Source organism: Tauraco erythrolophus, chromosome 2 (assembly GCF_009769465.1).
Source record: "Tauraco erythrolophus isolate bTauEry1 chromosome 2, bTauEry1.pri, whole genome shotgun sequence".
NCBI lineage: Eukaryota > Metazoa > Chordata > Aves > Musophagiformes > Musophagidae > Tauraco > Tauraco erythrolophus.
The window spans coordinates 101,446,725-101,470,596 of record NC_141466.1 but is presented as its reverse complement, the minus strand read 5'-3'; the positions used below and the strand labels follow the sequence as shown (position 1 = coordinate 101,470,596).

At 41.1% G+C, this 23,872-nt stretch overlaps 1 protein-coding gene across 1 annotated transcript in view; it reads right to left on the bottom strand.

Moving 5' to 3' along the window:
* The window catches only part of PLB1 (phospholipase B1), an 81,027-nt gene that overhangs the window by 5,134 nt on the left and 52,021 nt on the right, over positions 1-23,872 (bottom strand). Inside the window, exons 40-55 of the mRNA XM_009980301.2 lie at positions 23,119-23,200; positions 22,585-22,689; positions 20,582-20,677; positions 19,439-19,510; positions 17,476-17,551; positions 14,660-14,722; positions 13,901-13,959; positions 11,296-11,354; positions 10,109-10,152; positions 8,758-8,857; positions 7,309-7,360; positions 5,445-5,525; positions 4,288-4,353; positions 3,645-3,739; positions 2,400-2,481; positions 960-1,064 (exon numbers count right to left, since the gene is read on the bottom strand). Of these exons, the coding sequence (XP_009978603.2) occupies positions 960-1,064; positions 2,400-2,481; positions 3,645-3,739; positions 4,288-4,353; positions 5,445-5,525; positions 7,309-7,360; positions 8,758-8,857; positions 10,109-10,152; positions 11,296-11,354; positions 13,901-13,959; positions 14,660-14,722; positions 17,476-17,551; positions 19,439-19,510; positions 20,582-20,677; positions 22,585-22,689; positions 23,119-23,200 (1,237 nt within the window). The remainder of the gene's footprint in view (positions 1-959; positions 1,065-2,399; positions 2,482-3,644; positions 3,740-4,287; positions 4,354-5,444; positions 5,526-7,308; positions 7,361-8,757; positions 8,858-10,108; positions 10,153-11,295; positions 11,355-13,900; positions 13,960-14,659; positions 14,723-17,475; positions 17,552-19,438; positions 19,511-20,581; positions 20,678-22,584; positions 22,690-23,118; positions 23,201-23,872) is intronic.

Genomic DNA, 23,872 nt, shown 5'->3' with positions numbered 1-23,872 from the left:
CAAAAGGCAATATGCTTATATTTTGACACTGCAAATAAACGGAGGTACTCTTAACTGTGGGCTGATTACTGCATCTTGAGACCTTCTGTGTAATGCAGCCTGCTCAGCTTCACACAGAAATTTTCATAACAAATCTAAATTTGTCTTTAAACCAACAGTCAGCTCTTATGCGGACTCTCCCATTGACCCACACTCCACCTTGCACAGAACTGATAGAAAACTGGTTTCTTATTCTTGCTTCCTAAATTTCCACAACTCAGACTTAAAACCTTTCGGGTGTTGAAATTTTGCTGAATTTCAGGCAGCATTAAGAATTGTGGGCTTATCCAGTTGTTGCAAATGTCCTTAGGGAAAATTTGCCTCATCAATATCAATATGGTAACCATTCTTCGGACTTGAAGGCTGCCAGAACAAAATGGTAATGATATGACAAAATAATCAGTATTATGCAAAACTGGGTGGTTTTGACCAGGATTCGTGCTGAATATCCCTAAATATACAGCATATATAATGCTAAGGCTGGAGAACAGAAGAAGAATCAGTGATTGGCTTCAAAGGCTGCTTCCTATTTCCAGGCTAGGATGAACCAGGCATGCAAATGATGGTTTCCTTGTGACGGAAACCTGAACATACTCCATAACCTAGATCAGAAGAAAATTGTGGTGAATGCCAACCAAGCCCCCAACATGGGAAGCAAGAGAGGAAACCAATATAGTTTAGATGAAACCAGAGGGTGCTTAGGTTTAATGTGTGCATGCTACAAATGATTCCTAAAGCCATTTTGATTCAAAGGCAGCACAGTCTTTCCTGTCTTCTCTGTTACTCTCATTGCAGGTTCCACACTGTGCTGCTGGACTGTGCAAAGAGAAGAAAACACAGTCTTTATGGCATGGATCTTACTGCTTTAAAGAATTCAAGGTACTGGTCCTTGCATAATGGGAAAGAAAAACAGGACTTACACTATCTAGGGGCAACAAGGTGTTTCGGAAAAATGGCTGCATGACAACTGCAAAGTCCTCACGCTCTTCGTACCGACCGCTGTTGATCAGCAGTAGGGCTTCAGCCTATGTGGAGTGGCATTGGAAACAGAAAAGTTACTTACAAGGTTCATCAAACATTTGTCAGCTGACAAAAACATGCATGTTACACTTCTTTCAATGTAAGAAGCCATAAATTATTAGTATAAATCCAGCTGAATAGTATAAAGCAGTCCAGAGAACAGCTAAGAAAATAATTTGGTTCATGAAGAGATTTTCATGAGGAAATGCACAGAAGCTAGGATAATTTGAAATATAAAATTAATTAAAAAAAATAGTTTGTACCTTACTTATAGAAATCAGTGCTTCACAATTGCAAAGAGATTCAAACTTACAGAGAAATAAAAAATAGGAATAAGGCCAAAATTTTTAGAAGTGAAAAATGAGTTGAGAAGGCCAACTCGAGACTGAAGTGCACTTGATTTTTCAGAAAAGCATGCCTGAAGTAAAATAAAACTTAAGCGTTGAAAAAATTACCTGCCACTTCAAAACTATGGCAATAGACATTCCTACAGATAACAAAAACATCTGCTTGTTACATGCCAGCTTATGGGTATTAATTCTAATGGTCTTGGTCATATCTCCAAACATTCCTAACCTCCCTTCCTTAGCTAAGGAAAATGCCCCCCTGGGTAGGTTTATACAAGTATTTTCCAGGATGGATTTTTTTTGAGCGTTGCCAGATTCCTTGAACAACATCCACTGCCAGAGTCGGAATGGAGGGCTGGAGAACATAGTGTGGACTAGTACAGTGATTCCTGTATTCAAAGGACGGAATGATGGAAAAACCCTTCTGCTCCAATAGCTATTTATAGCTATTGTTAAATTTGAGGGAATCTTATGTCTGAGGCTATGAAAAGTTACTCTCAGATAGCAAGCTGACCCATGGTAAGCTATCTGTGTGCACGCTCTCAGCCCATGGCAAAAGAAAGGAATATCAGGTTAGTTTAGTTCATTCTGCTGAGTTGCCACAAAACTGCTAATGAGGGGTAATTTGTCCCCCTTGCAGTGATGTGTTAATTTACGTGAGCTATTCATTGGATTCATAATGGACAAATACATATCAACAAAACAGCCAGCATCAGTAACTTCTTTTCAGCTGTCAAAACAGCAACTGGAAACAGAACCAGTCTCAATCTGCCTCCAGCTCTGAACCAAGGTCAAATTATAAAGCAGCGTAGAAAGGTTTGCACTGCTGCTAACTGGTTAGCTGGAGAGGGTTTTAGTTAGACTGTAGCCAAGCTGTTTCTCAGTCATCCCGCTCTGTCCTTCTGAGGATATGCATGAGAGGAAGGACAGTGAGGAAAGCAATATAAAAAGACACGAGTGAAGATGACTGGTCACAGAACATCAAGGTATTACCTGAAAATCTCTGTTAACTCTCTTAACTTCTTGTAGTTCAGAAGAACTTTCCTCAGGGTTTAAGAAACATGGACAAGCATTCCTTCAATGAAAGAGGTACTAGAATTAAAAGCTAACCTGGAAAATCCTACGCAATTCTTCAGCAATGTGTGCTGTCTTCAAGAAGCTCAGGGTAGGTGCTCAAAGCTCGCATGCGGAAGGAGAGCCATCTCATTGGCTTAGAAATGGACAGATACTTCAGAAAAAAAATCCCTACTGACTTAGTTTTCAGAGTGAACCCCTGTCACAGCTGGCAAGAGCTGCAGGATCCACAACTCAAGTCAAACAAAAGTGTTTAGTATGCCACACATTAGCAGGAAATCACACATGTTAGAATAAAAAACCTGAACAAACCTCCATATAGGCTTACAGCATGTTTTCAGAAATCTGGGGATTTAAAGGTAGAAAAGACAAATCGTTCATGTAATCTGACTCCTTAGACCAGGTTTATTCTGTTACCCCATATCACAAAGTAATAAACTTGTGCATTACAGAAATGCATGCTCTAAGAATGTGCTTGGAATGAATATGAAGACATCAAGCAAGACAGCCAATTCATTATTTTCCCTTCTAGTGTGTTCCAGCAGTTAATCGCTTCTATTATTAAAAATCTGTGCCTAACTTCATTTGAATTCATTAGGCATCAGCTTCCAACCACTGGTCTTTGTTATACCTTGTTCTGCTAGACTAAAGAGCCTTTTCAAGTCCATGCTGACTCCTGTAAAGGCACTGCTGCTTTCTAAACCAAGTCCTTCAGTCTTCTTTGAATAAAGATTTTGGTCTCCTCCTTTAGGTGTGAAAAGCAGTTCCTGACTGTGCACTCTGCTCTACACAGCCCAACCTGCACCGTAGGTAACGCAGCACTGAATACGAGGAGGGGCATCAGGGATGTCAGCCTGTGCTGCTGAGCCAGGAATGGCTGGGTAAAAAAGGCTGTGAAGTTCAGTGGTGTGGCAATTAGATGGTGACTCGTGCTGTGACATGCTGCCTTAAAGCTGAGAAGAAAAGTGACGACTCTGCTATCTACAGGTGCATGCCGTCTAGCTGAAGTATTGGAAGAAGTAACAGAAATAACTAGTGCATCAGGTAAAGGCTGCAACGTAAGTAGCTTGGAAAGCTCGGTGTGGACGTCCTACTGTAGAAGCAATTTAGACTGATCCAAAAAAAATAGCATTTTAAAGGCAAAGACCTGTTTTGCTCACTTACTTTGCTGTCAAAGCGCACTCCGAAGAGCTTGCTGCGATCTGACGCAGTACAGAAATCTCTAGTATCTCCACCATGTTGACAAAGACTCTTGGGAGCTGCAGGGATTATAATAACCAGACATACCAAATCACAGAACATGATACCACTACAAAGTGAGAAAGAAGTGCCATCCGTAGGTCAGGGAGTCAGTGCAAACTGCACCGTCTGCAACCGATGGCATGTGCAAGGATGATGTATAAAGGGAGGGGGAGGGAGATGTACAGTGGATGTCAGCCAAAAAATTCCTGGCAGCTAGTACAAACCAGCTGAAACGCTGCCTCAATCCCTGGGGCATTTCCATTTTCTCTAAGGCAAATGAAACTTTGTGCAGTTGGTTTAGCCATCAAAACTGGCAGTAGGGTTGTGCTATGTTTGGTCCGCAGTGGAAATACTGTGAAACGCAAGTTTTCCTGAAACTGTAGCCCAGTTTCTCAGGGTATTATCTAATACAGTTGTTCAAATGCAGTGCTGAGGAGCAGTCGGATTCCAGCTATTTGGAAGATGACCTTGTACGAAACAGAATCACTGATAGTCTATCAGAGGTGAGAAAAACATTGGTGTGCTTGCCAGGAGCGTAGCTTGCTAGGGTATCTTAAAAGCTTACCTCCTCATAGAAAATATCCAGAGCGTTCTGAAGGTGCTTTACATATTGTTGCACTGAATACGTTTTCTGTGTAATTAAAAAAAAATAAAAACAAAAATTGGATCAGGCTTCTTTCAGGAACGAAGAACTGTTTCACCCGAACAAAGGAGTCCACGGACTCTCTGGTTGCAAGGCAGACCATGAGAAGATATACTGACTCAATGCTCCGTTTCGCCTTTGCTGGCAGATATATTTTCAGACCAAGAGGTTTATTGCCACATGCACACAGGTTATATAGTGCTGGTGTTTCTATGTCACTGATACATTCCCTTAATCTCCGTAGAAAATCCTGAGGTATATAATAGCTCTTGGCAGAGTCTTTGCCTGATGAATGACTACATAAATCACATCTTTGAATTTCATGTTGTCTTTTATGGGACCCAGACCAGGCTAGTTTGCCTTATGAACTGAGTGATACCTATTTTTAAACTGCCGATCCAGGGAAGATGATACGGAGGTAGTCAGGCCCCACAAAACCCATAAGCAAAACGACTTTGTGACTGTAGTTACAGAGGTGTAGCCATGGGAGCAAAGGCTCCAGGCAGCAGCCTCTAAAGGAAAATCGGCAAAACAGAGAACAATCCCTGGTCATTTCAACAAGCTGGGGTCTAGTCCCCCAGTCTGTGCCACAGCAACCTTTTCAGAGGGTATGACCACTGATACCTAGATAAAAGACACCTTTTTTTTACCAGAAACTGTTATTTCTTTCAGTGTCATTCTGAAGCAAGAATCAGGCATCCTCAGTAATAATTGCTTGGAGATGCTTTTCAGAATAAAACTTCATTTGTGTCCCCATAACAACATGCTTAAGACACCACGCTGTCTTGATTGCTTTGTCCAGTTAAGCTGGGAGAGCTCTTCAGTTTATCCTTGGTGTTTTGTTCAATATGGGGCAGGTTGCTGGTTCTTAAATAATGCATTACTCCAGAGCTACAGTGCTCCAATATTAAAAGTTGTGCATTTGTTTCTGATACAATACAGATGAAAGGAACGGGACTTCTAAAGTGCTTTTTAAACAAAGAGGATCTCTGGCTCACTGAGAAAGAAAAAGGTTAAATTCCCAGGGCTGGTGACTTGCCAAGTGCCTGGATGAGGACACATAATTCAGAGATACAAACCTTGTCCAAGCAGTACTGGCATAGGTCGTTGACTCCAATGAAGATAGTGATCAGCTTCCAATCTTTCTTGAAGTTAATTTTCTAGTGGCACATAAAACAAACAGATTGTGGCCTGCTGAGTTAAGACAGCAGAAGAAAAGCATCTGTCCAGGGGGGGAAAACGTGAACTGTTTGCTAGTCTAGCTGCAATTCGCCTTGGCTTTTGTAAGGAAATCCCTTTCAGCAGACAAGATCTGTCAGGGTAGCTGAACATGGAAATGTATCTGTGGCACCAAGCGTGCCTAAATGAATGTTAGCTCCAGGCCAAGGATGGACAGGAGAGATTTGCCTGCCTTGGCTGAACGCTGCAGGCAGCGTGGGGATGAAGCGGTGTGGGAGTGGATGCTGGAGTGACTCATGGAGCTGTGGAACTGGAACTGCTGGGGATCCCTGCCAGCAGGACAAGTATTACCCCATGGTCAGGAGGGATGAGGAGCACCCCAGGGAACAGACAGCTGGATTAAAATAGAGTCTAGGAGGCTGGTGACTTCACTGAGCTCATATAAGGGCAGCTGCAGCATCCACGTCACCGCAAGCTAACAATAGGCGCTGCTGAGAGCTGGATCTCATCAAAACATTTTGTAACATTCAGTACAAAGAAAGGAATCAGAGGCAACTATTTTTAGTGTAGTGCATTTACATAACAAACATCTGCAAAAGGATCCTACAAGTAGAGGAAGGGCCTGGGAATCACTCACAGGTCTGAATTACTGTCCTTAACCAGCACTTTGCTTGGAAAGCCTTTCAAGAAGAGGCAAAGTGCAGCAGGGATTTCCCCCCCTCTTTTTAAAGATGCATAAAAAGCAGTGAATAAAACAGAACTCTAGAGCCATGTACTCTTACTGAAAAGCCATGCCAGCTCCCTTCACTCTGCCAAACAATTGGTAACTCCGAGTGGGGTTAGTGTGCAGCATCCATCAAGAGTGCTGGCACAGACAGACACATGCTTTGACAAATCCTGCTTATTCAGTACCTTCCTTTCCCATTCAGCCTGAGCCAAGGAGCACCAGGCACTCCCATTCCCTTACAGGGTGCTCTCCCTGAACCAACAGCTCACACTCAGTCATCTGCTGAAATTCAGCCAACACTTGCAGCAGGGCAGCATTGGTTTTCTCCCAGATTTTCTCCCCCCAACCCCAAAATGCAGCAGCAGCCACTGAATTCAAAGCGAGTCGCCCTTTTGGTGCCCCTTGTAGCCCTCAGAGGAGCTGGCACAGCAGTCTGGTCCGTAACACTAGATTCTCTACTAACTCCCTAAAAGCTTGTGGAATGACAGAAATTCACCAGCCCTCATGTTCCCAGCCACTGATTAATCACTTGTGTGTTCAGAAACAGAGTTTCAGAGGGCCTAATCTCCTGGGAAGGCTTTAATTGTCCCCCTTCCCAGTATTACCTTTTCCCACACCCAAGAGTGAGTAGTGTGATTCATGTTGGTCACCAGGTGCCTGCTCCAGAGATTTTACACTCAATCTTTATGACCTTCACTTTGAATGCTGCTGCTCAACTAAGCAGTCCTCTGATCTCCACAGAGCCTTCGTATCTCTCCTCTTTCTCACTACCATCCTTACATCTTCTGGCCACACTGCACCCTATATTAGTTCCTGCCTTGTGTGTTTGCACCTTACCTATATAAATTTGTACAGGTAAATTATCATCTCCTAAAGGCTAATAATCCCTGGCACACACCTTGGAAAACACATCAGAGACAAGGACACTGACTTTTCTTCCATCAATAAAGCACTCTTCACTACTCAAGCATTTCATCAATTAAAGTAATCTCTCAGAGACCACAGGAGCATTGAGGGGTGGCCCAAGTTCCACTTACCGAGTTGCTTCTCATTAGCTCCACTAATTCCTGTGCTTGGGCTGACATATTGCTGTACATAGAGGACAGAAGCATTTTAGCTGCATGCTCTGAAAGAACATCATCATCTTCCTCTCCTACTCTTCATTTCAGGGAATCTTAGGATCAGCAGAAATCAGTACATGGAAAGTGATGCCTCAAAAGGATGAGCAAACATAGGACCAAGATCAGCAGCAGTTGCATGAGTGAATAATCTGATCTGAAAGGGCTTCAGCTAGGATGGCTGCCAAGCGGCAGGCAACTGGGACAAATTCTTCCCATCTCAGAGTTGGCTTAAGCGCATTTTGTTTGGAGAAAACCACTAATGCCCAGGTGCACAGAGACATTTAGTTGCATAACTCCCTTTGAAATCTGAGGCGGGGGGGTTGTGCTTACACAGAAGCTGGGCACCTAACCAGCCTGCCTGATCTGGCCTTAAATTCCTACAGCTTGTCTTATTGCTGCAAGATATTGCTTACACTGGCTTAACTGCCAGCCTGGAGAGTCCCAGTCCAGCTCTGGGCAGGATGCAATGTCCGTGGAGCGAAGCACAAACCCTGCTGAGACACCAGCTGGAAACCCGAGCTCTTCATGTACTAGCATGAGACTGTGCTTAAGCTAGTAAGGCCAGCCTCTCTCCAGCAGCTACACAAATGTAGCTACGTTATTTGCACTCTCAGAACTGTGTGGATTTCCCTGAGACTTTGGTCAGGGCATGCACAAATACTTAGCTACACAGACTTTGCTACCTATCCTGAAACTCTCTTGCAGTAAATTTAATGACTGTTAAAAATGCCACAAAGTTTTCGAAATAAATTCCATAAGTATCCGTAGAACAGGCACAGCATATGCAATGCAAACTCTTATACATTTGGGTCCTTAACAGACCAGTAGAGCTTTTCTTTAGGAGGAAAAAGGAATTCATTCCCAGCTGCTCATTCTGCTCCTTTTCTTTGCACTGCAAACACAGTTTTTAGTACCATTAGGGTAGTAGTGGGCTTCTATTTGTTAGTTTGAGGCACATTTCCCAGAAATCAAGGAATAAAGGAGAGATGGTCATTAATTTTTTCTCATTACAGATATGGCCTAATAGTGAATCGGGGACCTGCATACTGAAGGCTGGGCAGAAAAAAGTACTGGTAGAATTAGAAGCATAACTAAGACATTGGCTCAGAAATTGTGAGTAGAGGTTAAATGGAGAAAGGAAGTTTCTCTTTGTCTCTAATTTAGAAAATCATACAAATAAATTCCCCAAATATTGAATTAAAATAAATAAATGAATAAATAATTTACAAAACATCAGACCACAGAAACATGCTCAGTACAAGCAGGTCATCAGTATTAACTCGACCTTAACGTGCAGTTCAAAGATACCCTGCCAGCCCATCAGTTTTCACCCCTTTGCCCTTTCTCAGTTGTGATTGTTCTTACCGCGCTGTGGTCCCTCTCTCTGCAACATTGAACCCAGCTGTTTCCTTTGAGCTGCCAGTGGAGAAGCCAAAGAGGTTTGGATTGAATTTTTTCAAGATATCTTAAAAAGACAAAACACAGTGTTTAATCATCCACAGCAAAACTGGCAGTGTTGCCTCCTGCTGAATTGCAAGCCAATCGAGTGGTGAGGATATAGACCTGGGTTTTCCCCTCATTCACTGTGACCTTACAGAAGCTATAGACACACCTGCCTTGGAGACTCCACTTACTTTCCAGAATTCAGCACTGCAACTATTTCTCTCTGTGGCCTCAAGAACCAGAGTCTAGCAGGCCAGGAGATGCACAGGTCCCAGGCAACTCATCAATCTTGAATTTGAGTGCCAGAGTAATCACAGCTGCATTCCTTCATGTACCAGGAGCAGATGCTCCGAATATGGCTCTCTACCTCTCACTCCTCTAGCTACACATCAAGATAATAATATTTGTTGCAGAGAAGTGAATTTTATTCACATTTCTAGATTTCACAAAAACTCTCAGCAGGGAAGTGTGATGTCTGAAAACTGTTATTGTTACTGTGTCTGTAGTGCTGTCTGAAACCTCTTTACAGAGTCTCATTTATAATGCATAAATGAAATGAACCTTCTATTTTTCTTTAAACACAGCGATGTGCATGGTACAAGACAAAGCATAACAGATTTTATTACCAACGATGTCAGGTATTGTCAAATTGCTTCACAGCGTGGATCACATACAAATAGATGAACCATTGTGAACCAAGTCCTCTCCAATTTATGGTCACAATGACCACTTAATGGTTTCTATGGCGACTACAGAGACCCATTACACAGAACACTAAGACAAGAAATTTATAGTATTTTTAGATTTTTTTTTTATACAGTGCAGTGTAGCAACTTGAAATTATCAGATGGAACCGTAAGTTTGTCAACGACCCTCTATAGAAGGACAACTAATTGTTTTATAACCCTTCATTTGCCCACCACCATTACAGTCAGTCACTGGAAAGCACAAAATGGAATAAGGGAGGAGCAGGTCTGCCATGAACTTCTGTCACCTTCAGCACATTTACTTCTAATTATTTCTGTCAAAAAGACAATACAATTACATGCAGGTCCTGTGATGTAGAGGGGCTGAATCAACTTTACAGCTAGTCATGTCGATCCGGGTTTCAGTTGTGACTCACATGAACTGCTCATATCTACAATAGATGGGCATCCCTCACTGTTGGCAAGGAACGCATGACTATTTCCAGATGTTTCCTAGCATCCACTTAGACTACTTTCAGAGTAATACTTACCCATCTTTTCTTATATTGATTTTCCAGGATACTCACTGGGTAAAGTAGTCTGGGTCTCCAGGGTCCCATCACCTCCAATACTACAAAGGGAAAGAACAAAATCACCAAGTAAGCTTAATCCACCATCTCTCTTATTGTCACCATGTGTTGCTGTAGCAGCCCAGGAAGAAAAAAAAAAAAAGACTAATCTCAAACAGGACTAAGGAGATAAACCACAAAACCACAAGAACTCAGGGAAAGTAGTGAAAGGCGATTTCAGCTTAAATCAAGCAGGGCATCAGCTAAGATGGAAGCTATGTTTCCAGACTGGGAATAGAGCATACTGGGAGAACTGATTTTTTCATATAGGCATGCTCGGTTGCCCATCATAGAAACCTCAGTTACCCCACGTGACCTTGCTGAAACTACACATGATGTGCAGTTATGCACAGAGGAGAGACTTCGTGAAATGCTTATTAACAACCTATCTGAGATTCTCCAGTGTTGATTATGAAGAGAGCCTCTGCCTCTACCATTCAAAACCTGTGTGCATAGTCAACACATTCTTATACTACTTCTGGCAGCCCCTCCTGAAGATATCTATGCCCACAGATACACACAAAGGGGGAAGAAAGGACGAAGAAAAGAATATATACATGCACACACGCTTATCAACCATACTTCTGCCCATATGAAGCAGGCAGTTTCCTTCCACTGTAGTATGGATATTGAGATTCACATCCACTCTAACATGTGTTGTCTTTGTCCACTTTGCAACAGCAAAGATGTTTGGGACATCTTCACTGAATGTGCATGCAGTGCTTTCACCATGTTCGTGCCAATCCACACTCACTCAGACTCTCTAGCGTTAGACACTGCATTAGATAATCACAGCAACACCAATATTTTGAATAAACTCCAGAGAGACTAGCAAGAGGTTAAGAGAATTCACTCGTGTTAATAACCCAGTACTGTCAAACACACAGGACCATGCTTGTAGCATTCAGGTCTGGTTAAAAAAAAAAGGCAACAAAACCCACAAAAACAAACACAAAAACCCCCACAAGAATCACTCCCTTTCTCTTCCAGTCCTGACTCCTCCAATCCTTACCAAGCAATACTTGCTCTCAGCATCCTATCCCTGCATTTACATACTTAATTATGTAACTACACAACCAAGTGACTCACACTTTTAACTGTGTTTGCGGACAAAAAAAGAGAAAGAGAAAACTGAGCGTTTTCACCTCCAGGAAAGTCCCCTCCAGTCTGCTTCTTGGTCAGTTGCTTTGGCTCCTACTGCAGTCTGGAAAGGATGGAAAGAATCATTGATAAAATACTAGAAGAAAAAAGTGCTACAAGTTTAGGTAAGACAGACATCGTGATTTGAAAGTGCTGAAGCATTTTGGTAACTACTTTGCGTCCAGCCAAGCTTTTAAAATATCCCATTTTTATCATGAACAGTCCATGTCCTTGTTCACCACCACACCCTGCTCTCTGGGCAGCCCTGCATCTCTCGTGCTTCAAATTCACAGGCTTCTCCTCATGTATAAAAGCAGCTCATCTAGATAGCAGACCGCAGAGCATCACAGGAGATATAGCCCAGCCAGAAGGCATCAGCCTGTAAGGTCAAGGACACAAGGCTTTAGAACTACTACTCTAATGCTGTTTTAGCAATTCAGTGAGACCCAGATTAACAGCAATGGACCCAGATTAACAGCAACAGCTTTGTATTTGTTTGGATTTTTTCTGATGGAAAATGCATCATCTTGGCATTTCCTGAAGAAAGCTAATTTTGAGAGAGGCTTAATAATCCAGGCAAAAAAAAAGCCAACACATAAAACCAAAAAAAAATACAGATGAAAAATTCCTAGCTAGTTTTAGCTGTACATAAATCAGAAGAGGAGCTGCTTTTTAGTCTGCCAAGAAAACAAATCTTTCATGTAAAATCCACTTTTTCTCTGCTGGACCCAGTCTGCTAGTCTAACACACAGACTTGATGAGCTGCAGGCAGGATTTTTTTTTGCCAACACAGATAAGCATGCTGGCATATCTATTACTTTCACTGTGCACTGGTGTTAAGAAGTCAGACAGATGCATTCTAGCCAGTGATGTGACTAAATTGCTCAATGTTTCATTAATCTCCAACTGCATCTAGACTGAGAACAGCCTTCCTGCAGTGTGAACTTCAATTTTTTAAAATAAATAAATCAAGCCATCAGCACAAAGACATTTATGAGGGATTTGAGTGGCTCACAGGACTAGGACAGACCTCTAGCAAGGTCAGCACCCTGACTCTCATTCAGGACAGCAATCATGAAAACGGGTTCTTCTGTAGCTTATAGTTTCTTGGTGGTTTCACTTAATTTTTTTTATTCTTTGAAAAGCCATGGTATCAATTCAGCCATAAACACTGACTGCAGTCAGAGCTCTTGTGGGAAATACCAGGAGGAAAATCAATGCCTTAGTGGATCAAGACAGATCTTTGCTGCTGCAGTCCCTCTGTGCCAGGGATGGTTTGGCAGTACAAAGTGCGCACTGCTGCTGGCTGTACTGCACTTGGTGTGTGGGGCGAGCGTGTATGTGTACACACATCTAGGAAATACTCCATCCATTTTTCTGCCCGCTCCTGCCACCAACAAATCCCTTAATAAAAACCCCAATCATACCTTGGTGTGGCAATGGCAACTAAGAGGGACTGCATGAATAATGGCAGTATGAAAAACTGCCTTGCTTGGCTCTTGAGTCAGGGACCTCAAGCATCAGAGTCTGGCCCTTATGACTAGGGCTCTTGGAGACATTTCATGTACTACAAGAATTAAAATTTAAAAAAGAAGAAATGTGTGCTAGTGCACACGTCTAGCACTAGATGTAGGGGAAGGAATCAAACAATGAATTTTAAGAGTCAAGGCAACAGATAGGAGGGACAGTTGCAGGGTCATTACTGAGGTCTTCTAAGACAAGCTCAAAGCTCAGCAGCAGGGGGGAAAGCCAAGATTACACCAGCTCAAGCAAAAGCAGTTTCAGAGCTAATGAGGAGGTGAAGACGTGCACACCTGCGTGTAGATAAGCCTGATCATTTAAGGGCTTCAGTCTCCAGCTCCCTCTGAACTCTACAGGAGCTGAAGGTGCTAGAACAAGCACCCATTTAGCTCAGGAGTTAAAGTTCATAGGGACTGTTGACACAAATGTTTGCTTTCATCCCATGCCAGAACAATTCTGTAGTGTTGTGTAGTTCTGGAACTTTTTCTCAAAAAACTTCATTGCAGATCTGCAGTATTCCCTGCTATTCTTTTCTGGGGCCTTTCTTTTCTGTGCCTACTCTTCAGTTTGCATTTCTCAGTACATGAAATACATCAGAGTTTTAACTGGAAGATGCCTAAACCAGGAAGCAACATCTGAAAGCAAAATTCTGAAATACAGAAGTATCACAATTATCTCAAGTGAGAAGCACTTTGTTCTGCAATCAAATTATTTCCATAGGAATTTTCATCAAGATCTCTCGTTGCATGAAAAATGCCAATTGCTTGCTCTTGTTTTTATGTCAGAAAAGATCATTCCTATAAGGTAGACATTTCCCATTTCAAAAACACTTGAATAAACTGTGTGCAATAGAGAACGTGATCCCATTTCTGTTCTGGCCTGAATTATTCATTACTGGATTACATAATTGCTGGTGTCACTCATATCCCTTCAGGCTATTTCTTTGCAAAGGGACACAGGTAGATGAGTTTCGCTTTGCCAAGCCAAAGCAATTTGCTTTCTATCTGATGATGCCTCACATGACCACATGTAGGTAGAAATTGACAATTGCTCTTCTCATTCTAAACACGGGAATACAGCAGTACTCACAGTCAGGGAATCTCCCAGTGCTCCTATGACTTTGATGTCAGCAGGTTGTAGCTTATGTGCTAAAAAACAGTAGGAGAAAAAAGCAGGATTATTGACAACTGACACAAAATACTGTTTAACAGAGTAAAGGTGAAAGTCTTTGGTTCCAATCTGATGGAATTTTTACAGACTTTTAGGGAGAACAAGCCTGAAGTTCTATGTGCCAGCTAGGCAAAAGGCGTGACTTCCTGACTTTGCTTGGAACAGTGTGCTTCACTAACACAGGAAATAAAGGGACTTTAAAGCAGCTTAGAAAAGCAATGAAAACAGATTAGTATGTTTAGAGATGCATACATTCAATCTCTTTTAATTGATTTTCAGGTTGGGGTCATAGATCAATACTTCCTATTAAGAATCTCCCCACAAAGCCCTCCAACTACACACAGCATTCCTGCTGTGCTGCTTATCAGAGTAGGCTCACCAGGTAGGTCAAGCTTGCTGAGCCACTAACCTACCTAGGCAATTTTAATCTGCCATGTTGCTGCGTATAATATATGTATACGATAAATGTGATCGTATTTATCCACAGACAGCATACCTGCTGTGATGCAGAACTTAACTGTGTATGGCAAGACATACTTTCTTCTTTTGCTGCTAAATATATCAGCTATTATTGTTTGCCTTCCATCTAGGATGTGCAATTTCAAGATCTTATTGTTCTTAAAAACAAAAGGTGAAATCTTTCCGATTTGTGATTTTAGCTTACAAGTTCTTTCTCACCTGAAGTTGGGACATGACTCGATGTAGCCTGTTGAGAACACGACAGGTCACTGCCCCAATTCTGAAAAGGCAAGTTATAAAATTGATTCATTTTGTGGTTAGAAGATAATACAGAATTTATATATGGTTTAATTGTACAGTGAAGGGCAAAACTAGGTTAAGACATAGATACTGGTTTGGTTCCTATATAGCTCAACAGTCCTTTCCTCTTCTTTGTCAAATACTATCCAAATATTGCTTACTTTTAATGAAATTTTCCAGTCAAAGTATAAAATTTTTCCAAAGGGAAAACATTTCATCTAGAAATATTGCTTATGACGAAGTTCCATAAGGAGGATTATTTTTTTCCCCGTCCTGTACAGCCTGGAGATTTTGTCCATGACCTAGAAGATGAGGTCTCCAAGTCTGAAGTCCTGCTCTGTCTTAAAAGACATCAGATGTAAAAACAAACAAACCAAAAATCAACAATATAATACTCTACAAAGTTATAATATTATATTAATGTATTATATTATTATTATTTCCAATGTATCTCTCTAGAAACCTATTCTTCTCCTAGACATTTTCAAAAAGGGCTTGCTTTCACTGATGTCCTGGTTTCACCTGGGACAGAGCTAGTTCTTCTTTTTAGCAGCTAGAAGAGCTCTGTGTTTTGGTTTTAGTCTGAGACTTGCTCTGAGAAGAATACTGACAGTGCACTGATGTTTATAGTTGGCACTGAGACCTCAAGGACTTTTCAGCTTCTCATGTTTTGCCAGCATACAGGAGCACAACAGACTGGGGCAGGAGCACAGCTGGGACAAAGGGTCCACAACTTCCCTTATGATTGGACTTAGACTTACAATTGAGGGCTAAATTGGCCAATGAAGTATTCTATATCATGCAATGTCATGCCCAGTATGTAGATAAGGGTTGACAGGAAAGACGGGCTTTTGTTCTTCCGAGGGTTCTCACTGTTGGTCTCTCACTCTCTTTTCGGGCTTCTCGCTCATCTGGGATTGCAGTGTCAGAATTTATCTGTTTCAGGATCATTAGCCGAGACAAGACAGGCCTTGTTCACTGGGTGGTGAGCAATTATACTGTGCATCACTTGTTTGTATATATTATTATAATTATACATATAATGATATATTTTCATATATTATTATTATTAAATTGTCCTTATCTCAAAAAATGGATCTCCTTCCCTTTTCCCCTTTTATTCTTTTCCCTATACCCTGGGCATTGGGGATGGTGAACAAGAGGCTCTGTGGCATTTAGTTGCCAACCAGGCTAAACCAGGACAACTGAATGTAAAATTTGAAAAAGTTTTGAAGCTTCAAAAGTTTCAGTAAAGAGGGCTGTCAGCCTTTAAGTAATTGGACTTTATCATACATTTGTAGGTCATATAATAGCTATTATGTTTATTTCACCAACTGAGGAAATCGACTCGACCGCACATCGCAGATCATCTTTGTTTACCAGCTGAGACAGCTGATGAATGTGCCACCATGCGTTTTGGTAGTGAGCAACAATAATAGCTAAGGAAGGCAGCAAAGGAAAAATTGTAATTGTTGTAATGGGCAGCTCCTGCAAGAGCAAAGACATTTGCTGACGGTAATCTAAGAGCTGGCCCTTCTTGGAGTAGGAGGTTGGACTAGGGATGTCCTGAGGTCCCTTCTGACCCCAATTATTCTACGATTGCACAATTCTACCATTCAGAGAAAAACTACATAGACTAGGGGTCTTCAGAAAGCATGGCTAGTGTTAAAAAACAGAGATAAATGTATCTGTTCTGGTAAAAAATGGTGTAATAGGGTCTACTGTCAGTCTTTTAGTTAAAGGCTGGTTGCAGAGGCTAGAAAGGATGGCTAGGCTTATTTTTAGATCAGAGGGGAAAACGTGCCTTTACTTTCTCTACTGTTTCTTTCCTTTGCTCTATCACTTTGAAAGCTATTGCTGTTGAGCTTCAGTGGAAGTGCAAGAATTACTCATTAAAAGTATTACTCTGGCTCTACAGATAAAAGTCCCATTTCAATATTGCAAACTATGGCTTGCTGAACAATACCAGCTGTTGCTCTTTGTAACCCTGAAGGCACACAGAGATTTCCATAATTTGGCTAGGCATGAGGACTCCCAGTATGTCGAACTAGCCCAGCCCATTTTGACTGCCATCTCCAACCACATTTAGTCTGCATGCCTGCAGCCATTTGTCAAGAGCAGATAACTGCCCCATTTCTTCAAGTTCTACACAAAGTTTGTTTCTGCAGTTTGTTTAATCTGTCTTGTGGTAGTCACTCAGTCATGGTGAAAAGTGAATCCCTTTGAAAATGGATTCCTATCACCTTTCATTTTTGCTACAGATCCAATACGTTAAGGTGACTGCCATCTACAGGTTAAGCTTACTTGAGTGCATGGAAATACAGTGGCTGAAGAAGAGAATATATAAACCTTCCTCAGGTCATATGGGGGATCAGGGTTCTAATTTATCTTCTCCCTGTTGTGAGGAACTTGCTGTCTGAATTGATGATGCATCCCAGGTGACTTACTGCTGAGCACAGTTTTGATACAATTGCACCAATTAATACAGTTCATTTTGTTTGGCTTTTGGGAAAAGAAGAATTTAACATTTGGTTACACAGGAAAAAATGCAATGCACGACAGACTTCCATTTCCAAAAAATGGTAATGATTTATCTCATCTATAAATTCAAGATGATGTGTGAACAGTCACCAGATACAGCTTTGCATAGTTTGCCTAAAACACAGCAAAAGATGCAACAATTACCTCTGTCGGCTCAGCAGTGGGCTCAGCAGTGGGCTCAGCAGTGGGCTCAGCAGTGGGCTCAGCAGTGGGCTCAGCAGGTAGATATGTGTAGTTGCTATTCTTGTATGTTCCCAGGAATGGTTTGTTCTGGAGAAAGAGGAATATGAAAGTAAGAGAAATTAGGCGATAAACACATGGCACAGACCATAGCGAGTGGTACCAAGATGTTGTACCACCAAGAAAGTAATTGCCTAAACTGCAAAACGGGGATCTGGATTTTGAAACCATGCTCCTTCCTTAAAATTCATTAAGAAAAAAAAAAAAAAAAAAGTAAGATTTGTGTTTAGCACCTTAAGGCAAAAATGACATATGCCAGATCCTGACTGCAGTTTAACATTTTCCTCTCCTAACTTTCCACAAATCACTTAGACTTTATTAGATGTTTATTCTTTTCAAAAGGCATTGATGTAAAGCCTAGAGAAACCTGGACAGATCTGCCTACGTCAGCAGAGAGGTGATGAAAAATTGATTACTGAAAGGATCACTCTTCAAGAGAAGCTGTATATATTGCATGGTTATTTTTGCCTCCTACTAATGCAACTTGCATTCAGGAAGACATGCACATTGTATAGGCTAAAAAACTTCAGCAGAATGCCCACTTATCTCAATTAAGACCAATTCCAGTGTCTTCGCGAGGAGGTCTTACAAACCACTAAAATCAGAAGGCATATTTGATTGGTTAGAAGACCCACTGTTCTTTTATTTGCAGGGCTTTATCCTACTTTAAATTGCCTCAACATAAACAATTTTCCTTGGCTTGTTGCACCCTTACAATCTGGCATACCTGATATTTTCATGGACATGACTACCTGAAGTAGGATTTTAAAACTGTAGTGAGAAACTGTGGGAACAATAAGTGGAATTTGTGGGTATCAGAATCTGAATTCATTTACTTCTCCCTTCAGTAACGCAGAAGGTGAGATCTCCTGGAAACAGTCTATTTATTACTTTATAGCACTGTTTCATAGTCTTTACCTCAGAGTTTTCTGAGCAGGGAGAGCTACTGGCACTTCTACCAAAGACTTTTCCAATGCACCGTGGGCTTGCCATTGCTGAAAACAGTAGCCATATATTCTTTGCAAGGGACATAAAACTTTTTCATTCCTACTTCTCAAAAGCAGCATCTTTGAATATGAGTGGATGAAGGGGAAGAAGTATAAAATCCTCATCATTTGGCACTGAAGAAGTTAATTTAAGCTGCCTGAAAAGAATAACTGAGTATAATGAAGTAGGATCAACCTAAGTGAACCTGAGGACTTTTGAAAAGTGCTGATTAATAACTCAGCAGATATTCCTTTTCTGAAAAGACGGACACATGATATGGACAAAATCCTCCTGCATGACTTGAATGACTGCCTCCAGACCCAAGAGTACAACGTGGCTCCCTAGTCTGTTCAGTTCTTTGGCCTCCTTGTTGAAACCGCTGAAGAAAGGGAGTTCATTATTGGTGACTGCAGTGGTCATTTCCACATGCTGATTCCTAGCAACTGTACTACAAGTTCGGCAGCTTATTTTATAACAGTAGAAGCAGCTTCCGAAGAGTTTGAAGTATCCCTGTTATGAATCAGGCCAGAAAAAACAAGCTGCCACTAATTCAAGAGATGACAGGTACTGGGGGTTTTCAGAGCTGCTGTGGTGCCCAAACCCTACCAACTCTGATGGGAAAGTTAATGCAGCATGTTCTGTTGTTTGCTGTTTGAACTGCCTCTGTACTTCACAAACATAACAAAACACAACCTCTGCTACAACTAAAAACACACAAATCAGCATGTTATCAACCAGTATTCATGGCACAGTAAAATGCTAAGGGACATCAGAGAGGGCATATGAGAGCACCTCCTCACTCAGAGGTAAGCAGAGAACAAAAATTTTCAATAAACATGTTTCAGACATACCGAACTCCTGCTCTCTGCAGCAAGCACAAGCACATACAACCAGCTGATAGACTGCTTCCACAACGTGGGTTATATTTACCTGAGTTGGACAGTCAAGGACAATGTCAGCCGTGAGATTGAATGAGTCAGCTTTCTGGCCTACAGGCTGTAACTAGAAAGGAAGACAAAAACCCCAATTTTGTAACCCTGTTGGCTCATCTTACATTTGTATAACAATTCTAATCCAGAGAATCTAAATATACCTTTGGAATTTATATAAAACTGTCTGTATTTACAGACCTTGATTTACCTAAGGCTGAAACGCATTTACTTCTCAGAAAGAACATGGCAACCGCGTAACAAAACAGCAACTCTAAAAAGAAGCTTAAAATGGGAAGTGGAAAGCTACACTGGATCAGTTTAAACTCCTGGAGGATTTTGGCAGGCACATGAAGTACCTTGGAATTTCGCCAAAAAGCAAGGTCATAAACTCTCTTCTCTTGCATAAAAGACAAGACACTAAGAGTCCCTCAATTTTTATAGCTAAGTTGCGTGATGGCATCTCCAACAAAAGGCTGTTTATGCGTAGAAGATTAAGCCAAATTTGATGAGAGGTACTGCTTGATGATTGCGGGCAATCATGTCAGCTGTTAAGACATTACCCCGAAGTATATAGAAGTTACCACCCAGGACCTGAGATACCGCCTCTGACTGCATGAGTACTACTCCTGCACTGGAATGCTAAGTAAAATGAGTGTGCTTAAGCAATCTTTAATGACACATTTTTATTGAGCTTTAATCATTTCCAAAGGTAGTAAAACTAAACTAAATTAAAGCCACTTTAATTCCTACTGAGACATTTGCAACACAGATTTAAAAGAAACATTTGAGTAATCCATTTTAAATTGACACATGCAGTCACAATTCTTTATTTGGTGGTTTCCCACACCAGCTGATAGAAACATCATCCTTGTTGAATACTGTCCTGCCTTTCATGACAATGCGTGAAGTAGATTTGAGGTTGCTCAGCTGAAATCATGAATGACTGTGATGCTGCACTTACAGCATCCTTCTCCTCCCTACACACTTTAATAAGCAAGAGATTCTAGGCTGAGAGCAGAGTCAGAAATTTGAAGGTAACTGACTAGTAAAGAAGAAACAAACATAAGGTCCAGCATCATCCAGGCCTTCATTGCAATACTTATTATAAAGACCACATTATATGCAGAGCCTGTCACCTTACCACAGCATTCCACAGCGCCCTGGCAAGCTGAGAATGGGCCTTCTGACTTGGATGGAAGCAGTCAGGTGCAAAGTAGGAGATATCTGGATGCCCATCCTACAAATGAAAGTGTAAAGGACATCTGAGTGCAGAAGAATCCACACAGCTCCAGTTTGAGGTTGCTGAGGCCAAATCAGGGTCAATAATGGGAAGTTCATGACATTTGTTCTTGCTGCTCCAGTGTGGAAAGTCTCATGATTACCTGGTGATACAAAAAGTGTACTTCAGCAGGTTCATAAGCTACCAGAAATGCTTAACTAGAGATACTTGTGTGCATCCAGGGTCAGATCCACCCAGAAGTAGCAAACCCACCATTTTCAATTATGTGTTTAGCCTCTCTTCAGGTTCTGCAATAAAGATGGGTTCCTCTCCTCGGTGCTTCCTGAGAACTGGCACTACAGGCACCACTGTGCTATGCAGTACCAATACATAGTGACAAGTATGTTAGGGAAGCTTTACTAGGAGGAAGAGAACTTATCTGCTTTTCCACAGCTGTGGCAGTTCTGCAAGTTTGAAAGGAACAAGAAGCAGGTAAGTGCTCAAGCAAAGGCAGTCAGGCTGACTGAGTACACCAGTAGAGTTTCCTTTCTGAGCAAAGTCATACTTTAATACAGATCCTGGAGCATCTGAAGGAAATGGGAGTTTGGAAATTTAAATATCTTGGCTTTCATGTGAGTATTGAGGTGAGAAAGAGCTTAGGCCACAGATGACTGAAGCAACATTTTTTTGGACAGAGCAGTCCTTCCTCAAAACTTGAACACTTTTAATTCATTGTGCTTGGGCTAGCTTATTAGAGAACTACTACCAAAATTTGCATGTATATCTGATCTTTTGCCAAGTTCAGAGGCAGAGTTTTCAGTTCAGGAACATCTGAATGTTGTGTGAGACAAGATGAAAAAATAGCATCCTGAGCTTTCTTAGAAACTGAACTAATGCTTGTAAAACTATAAAAAAAATCAGAAATATTTTGCTGTTTCTGTTTTTATTTCTGTGTTCCCTGCCTCAGTACCAAAACCCCTAGTGATGACTTCTCACAGTAACCAGCTTCACGAACGAAATATAAACCAAAACAAAACCAAACAAATAAACAAACAAAAACCAACCAAACCCTAAAAAAAAAAAAAAAATCAAAGCCTGGGAAGCTTTCAGCCAGTTTTCCAAATTTGTCTAGCAGCATCTGAAATTTTCAAACTTATCACTAGCTATTGCAAGCATTTTCAGGATCACTTTGGTTCAATTATATCAGAGCAATCCCTGCTAAATATTTTTGCCCCACCTGCTCTTAGTTCCAGGTGAGATGAGGAAGTGCAGATGCCTGTGAAAATTAGCAAACGGGGTTTCAGTTTCAGAGAAGGTTTGGGTAATTTCCTAGATTTATAGTTTACTGAGACTTACCATTCAAGGTACTGAAACATAATTGCCACTAACAGGAAAAAAAAAAACAACACTACATAAAACTACTACTTTCACCAGATCATATGTAAACTTCTCTTTCTGTCAGACGCAGAAGAAAGAGTTACGGGACATGAAGAGAAAGTGATGCTGTAGTCTCCAGTGAGCATGCAGCTATGTTGCTTTAAGAACTGTAACTTAATATCTCTATCTTCTATTAATCATGTTATATTTTCGTAAAGAAAAACATTTATGTACCCTTGAGAACATACACAAACAAACCTCTTAATTCAGGTTTTAATTCATTTTCCAAAACAATAATTCATATTGACAGCACAATATGTAAACCAAAGAACTCCTAACTATATGACAGTTGGAATCTATGATCTTCAAGGTCTCTTTTAACCTAAACAATTCTATGATTCTATGAAAAAATCTGATGTACTATATCAGAAAGCAACAAGTTCCAATAAGAAAAGGACAGAAAAAGCTGAAACTATTTTGCATATAGTCTCTAAAGGTTAGATACCCACACTTAGTCCTTTGCACGCAGAAGTCTCTTTATACCATACCTGACCAAGAGGAATCTTAAGATTGTGGAGGAAAGGCTGGATGATCACTGTGAAATTTTCATTAGTATCGTATCTGCCAGATTCCATTAGTGTCTGAAGGCCAAGCTGCAAGAAACAAAAACCCAACCACCAATAATCCATCAACATAACTACATCGTAACTCTTTGCTGTTTTGTGGTTTGGTTTCGAGAGCCTGAGAACCAGAAGGAAGCTTTTACTTTTTGACTGAAATAGCCACAGATATTGGCAACAGATGAGCTTTGCAAAGTGGCCTAGCAGGCTGGAACACAATATTACAACTGTTTGTGGGGAATAGGATTTTGGTGACTAAACTCCCACCTATCTGTACTAGAAAACGAAATTTTTCTGAAGAGCTTTGGTGTTGGTTTTGGTCATATGGTGTTTTGGATAGCATCAAATTACCTCCTGCTTAGCTCATAAGGCCTATTTGGGTAAAACATTGCTATGATACTGGTAATCAAGAGCTCACCTCAACTGGAAAGAAAGTAACTGCACCACTCTTGATAAACATACCTGGTAAGCTCTGGTGGCTTCCCTCACCATCGTTAAGTTTGATGAGTTTTCTTCTTCTGTGAGAACACAACTACACAGATAACTGTGGGAGATGTTAGAGGAGAAAAAATGAATAGAAGGAGTTAGAGATCTGAAAATGCAGAAGTTACCCTTTGCCACCCAACGCCCTCATGACATGGAAGGAACAAGGAAACCTGTACAGTTGTGTTTCTGTGAAAATGTCCTTGCCATCATTCATCATTTCAACCCTTAGTCTTATTTTCTGCCTCAAACAAATGATATTACTCTAAATCAGTTTAGTTTCACGCCCAGGTATATCAAAGGGATGTACACAGTATTATCATAGTTTGTCCCATTCATTACACCCTGGCATCCAAAGGCATTTGGACAGTTTGACAAATGTGCATGCCAGTCCCTCTGTAACTAGAAAACAGATCTTTGAAATGTACTGGCTGCATTACCTTTGAGCTGATACCTTTCCCATCAAAAATTCCTTTTGCATTCCCAAGACACATAATTTATCCCAGTCTGGAGGGTCAGCAAAGAATGCAAATTACCCATTGCAATAAAGCCTCTGAAACAAGAGAAATCTGTCTACTCTGCAAATGCTTCACATTCCTTCAAAAGACCTGAAAATCCAAATACTTGTGGACTTCAACCCCACCTCAAGGAACCCTGTATCCATAACTTTAACCCAAGCTCAGTGAGGTGTACATTATCTATCACAGGAAACCTTACAGTTCTAGGCACGGAC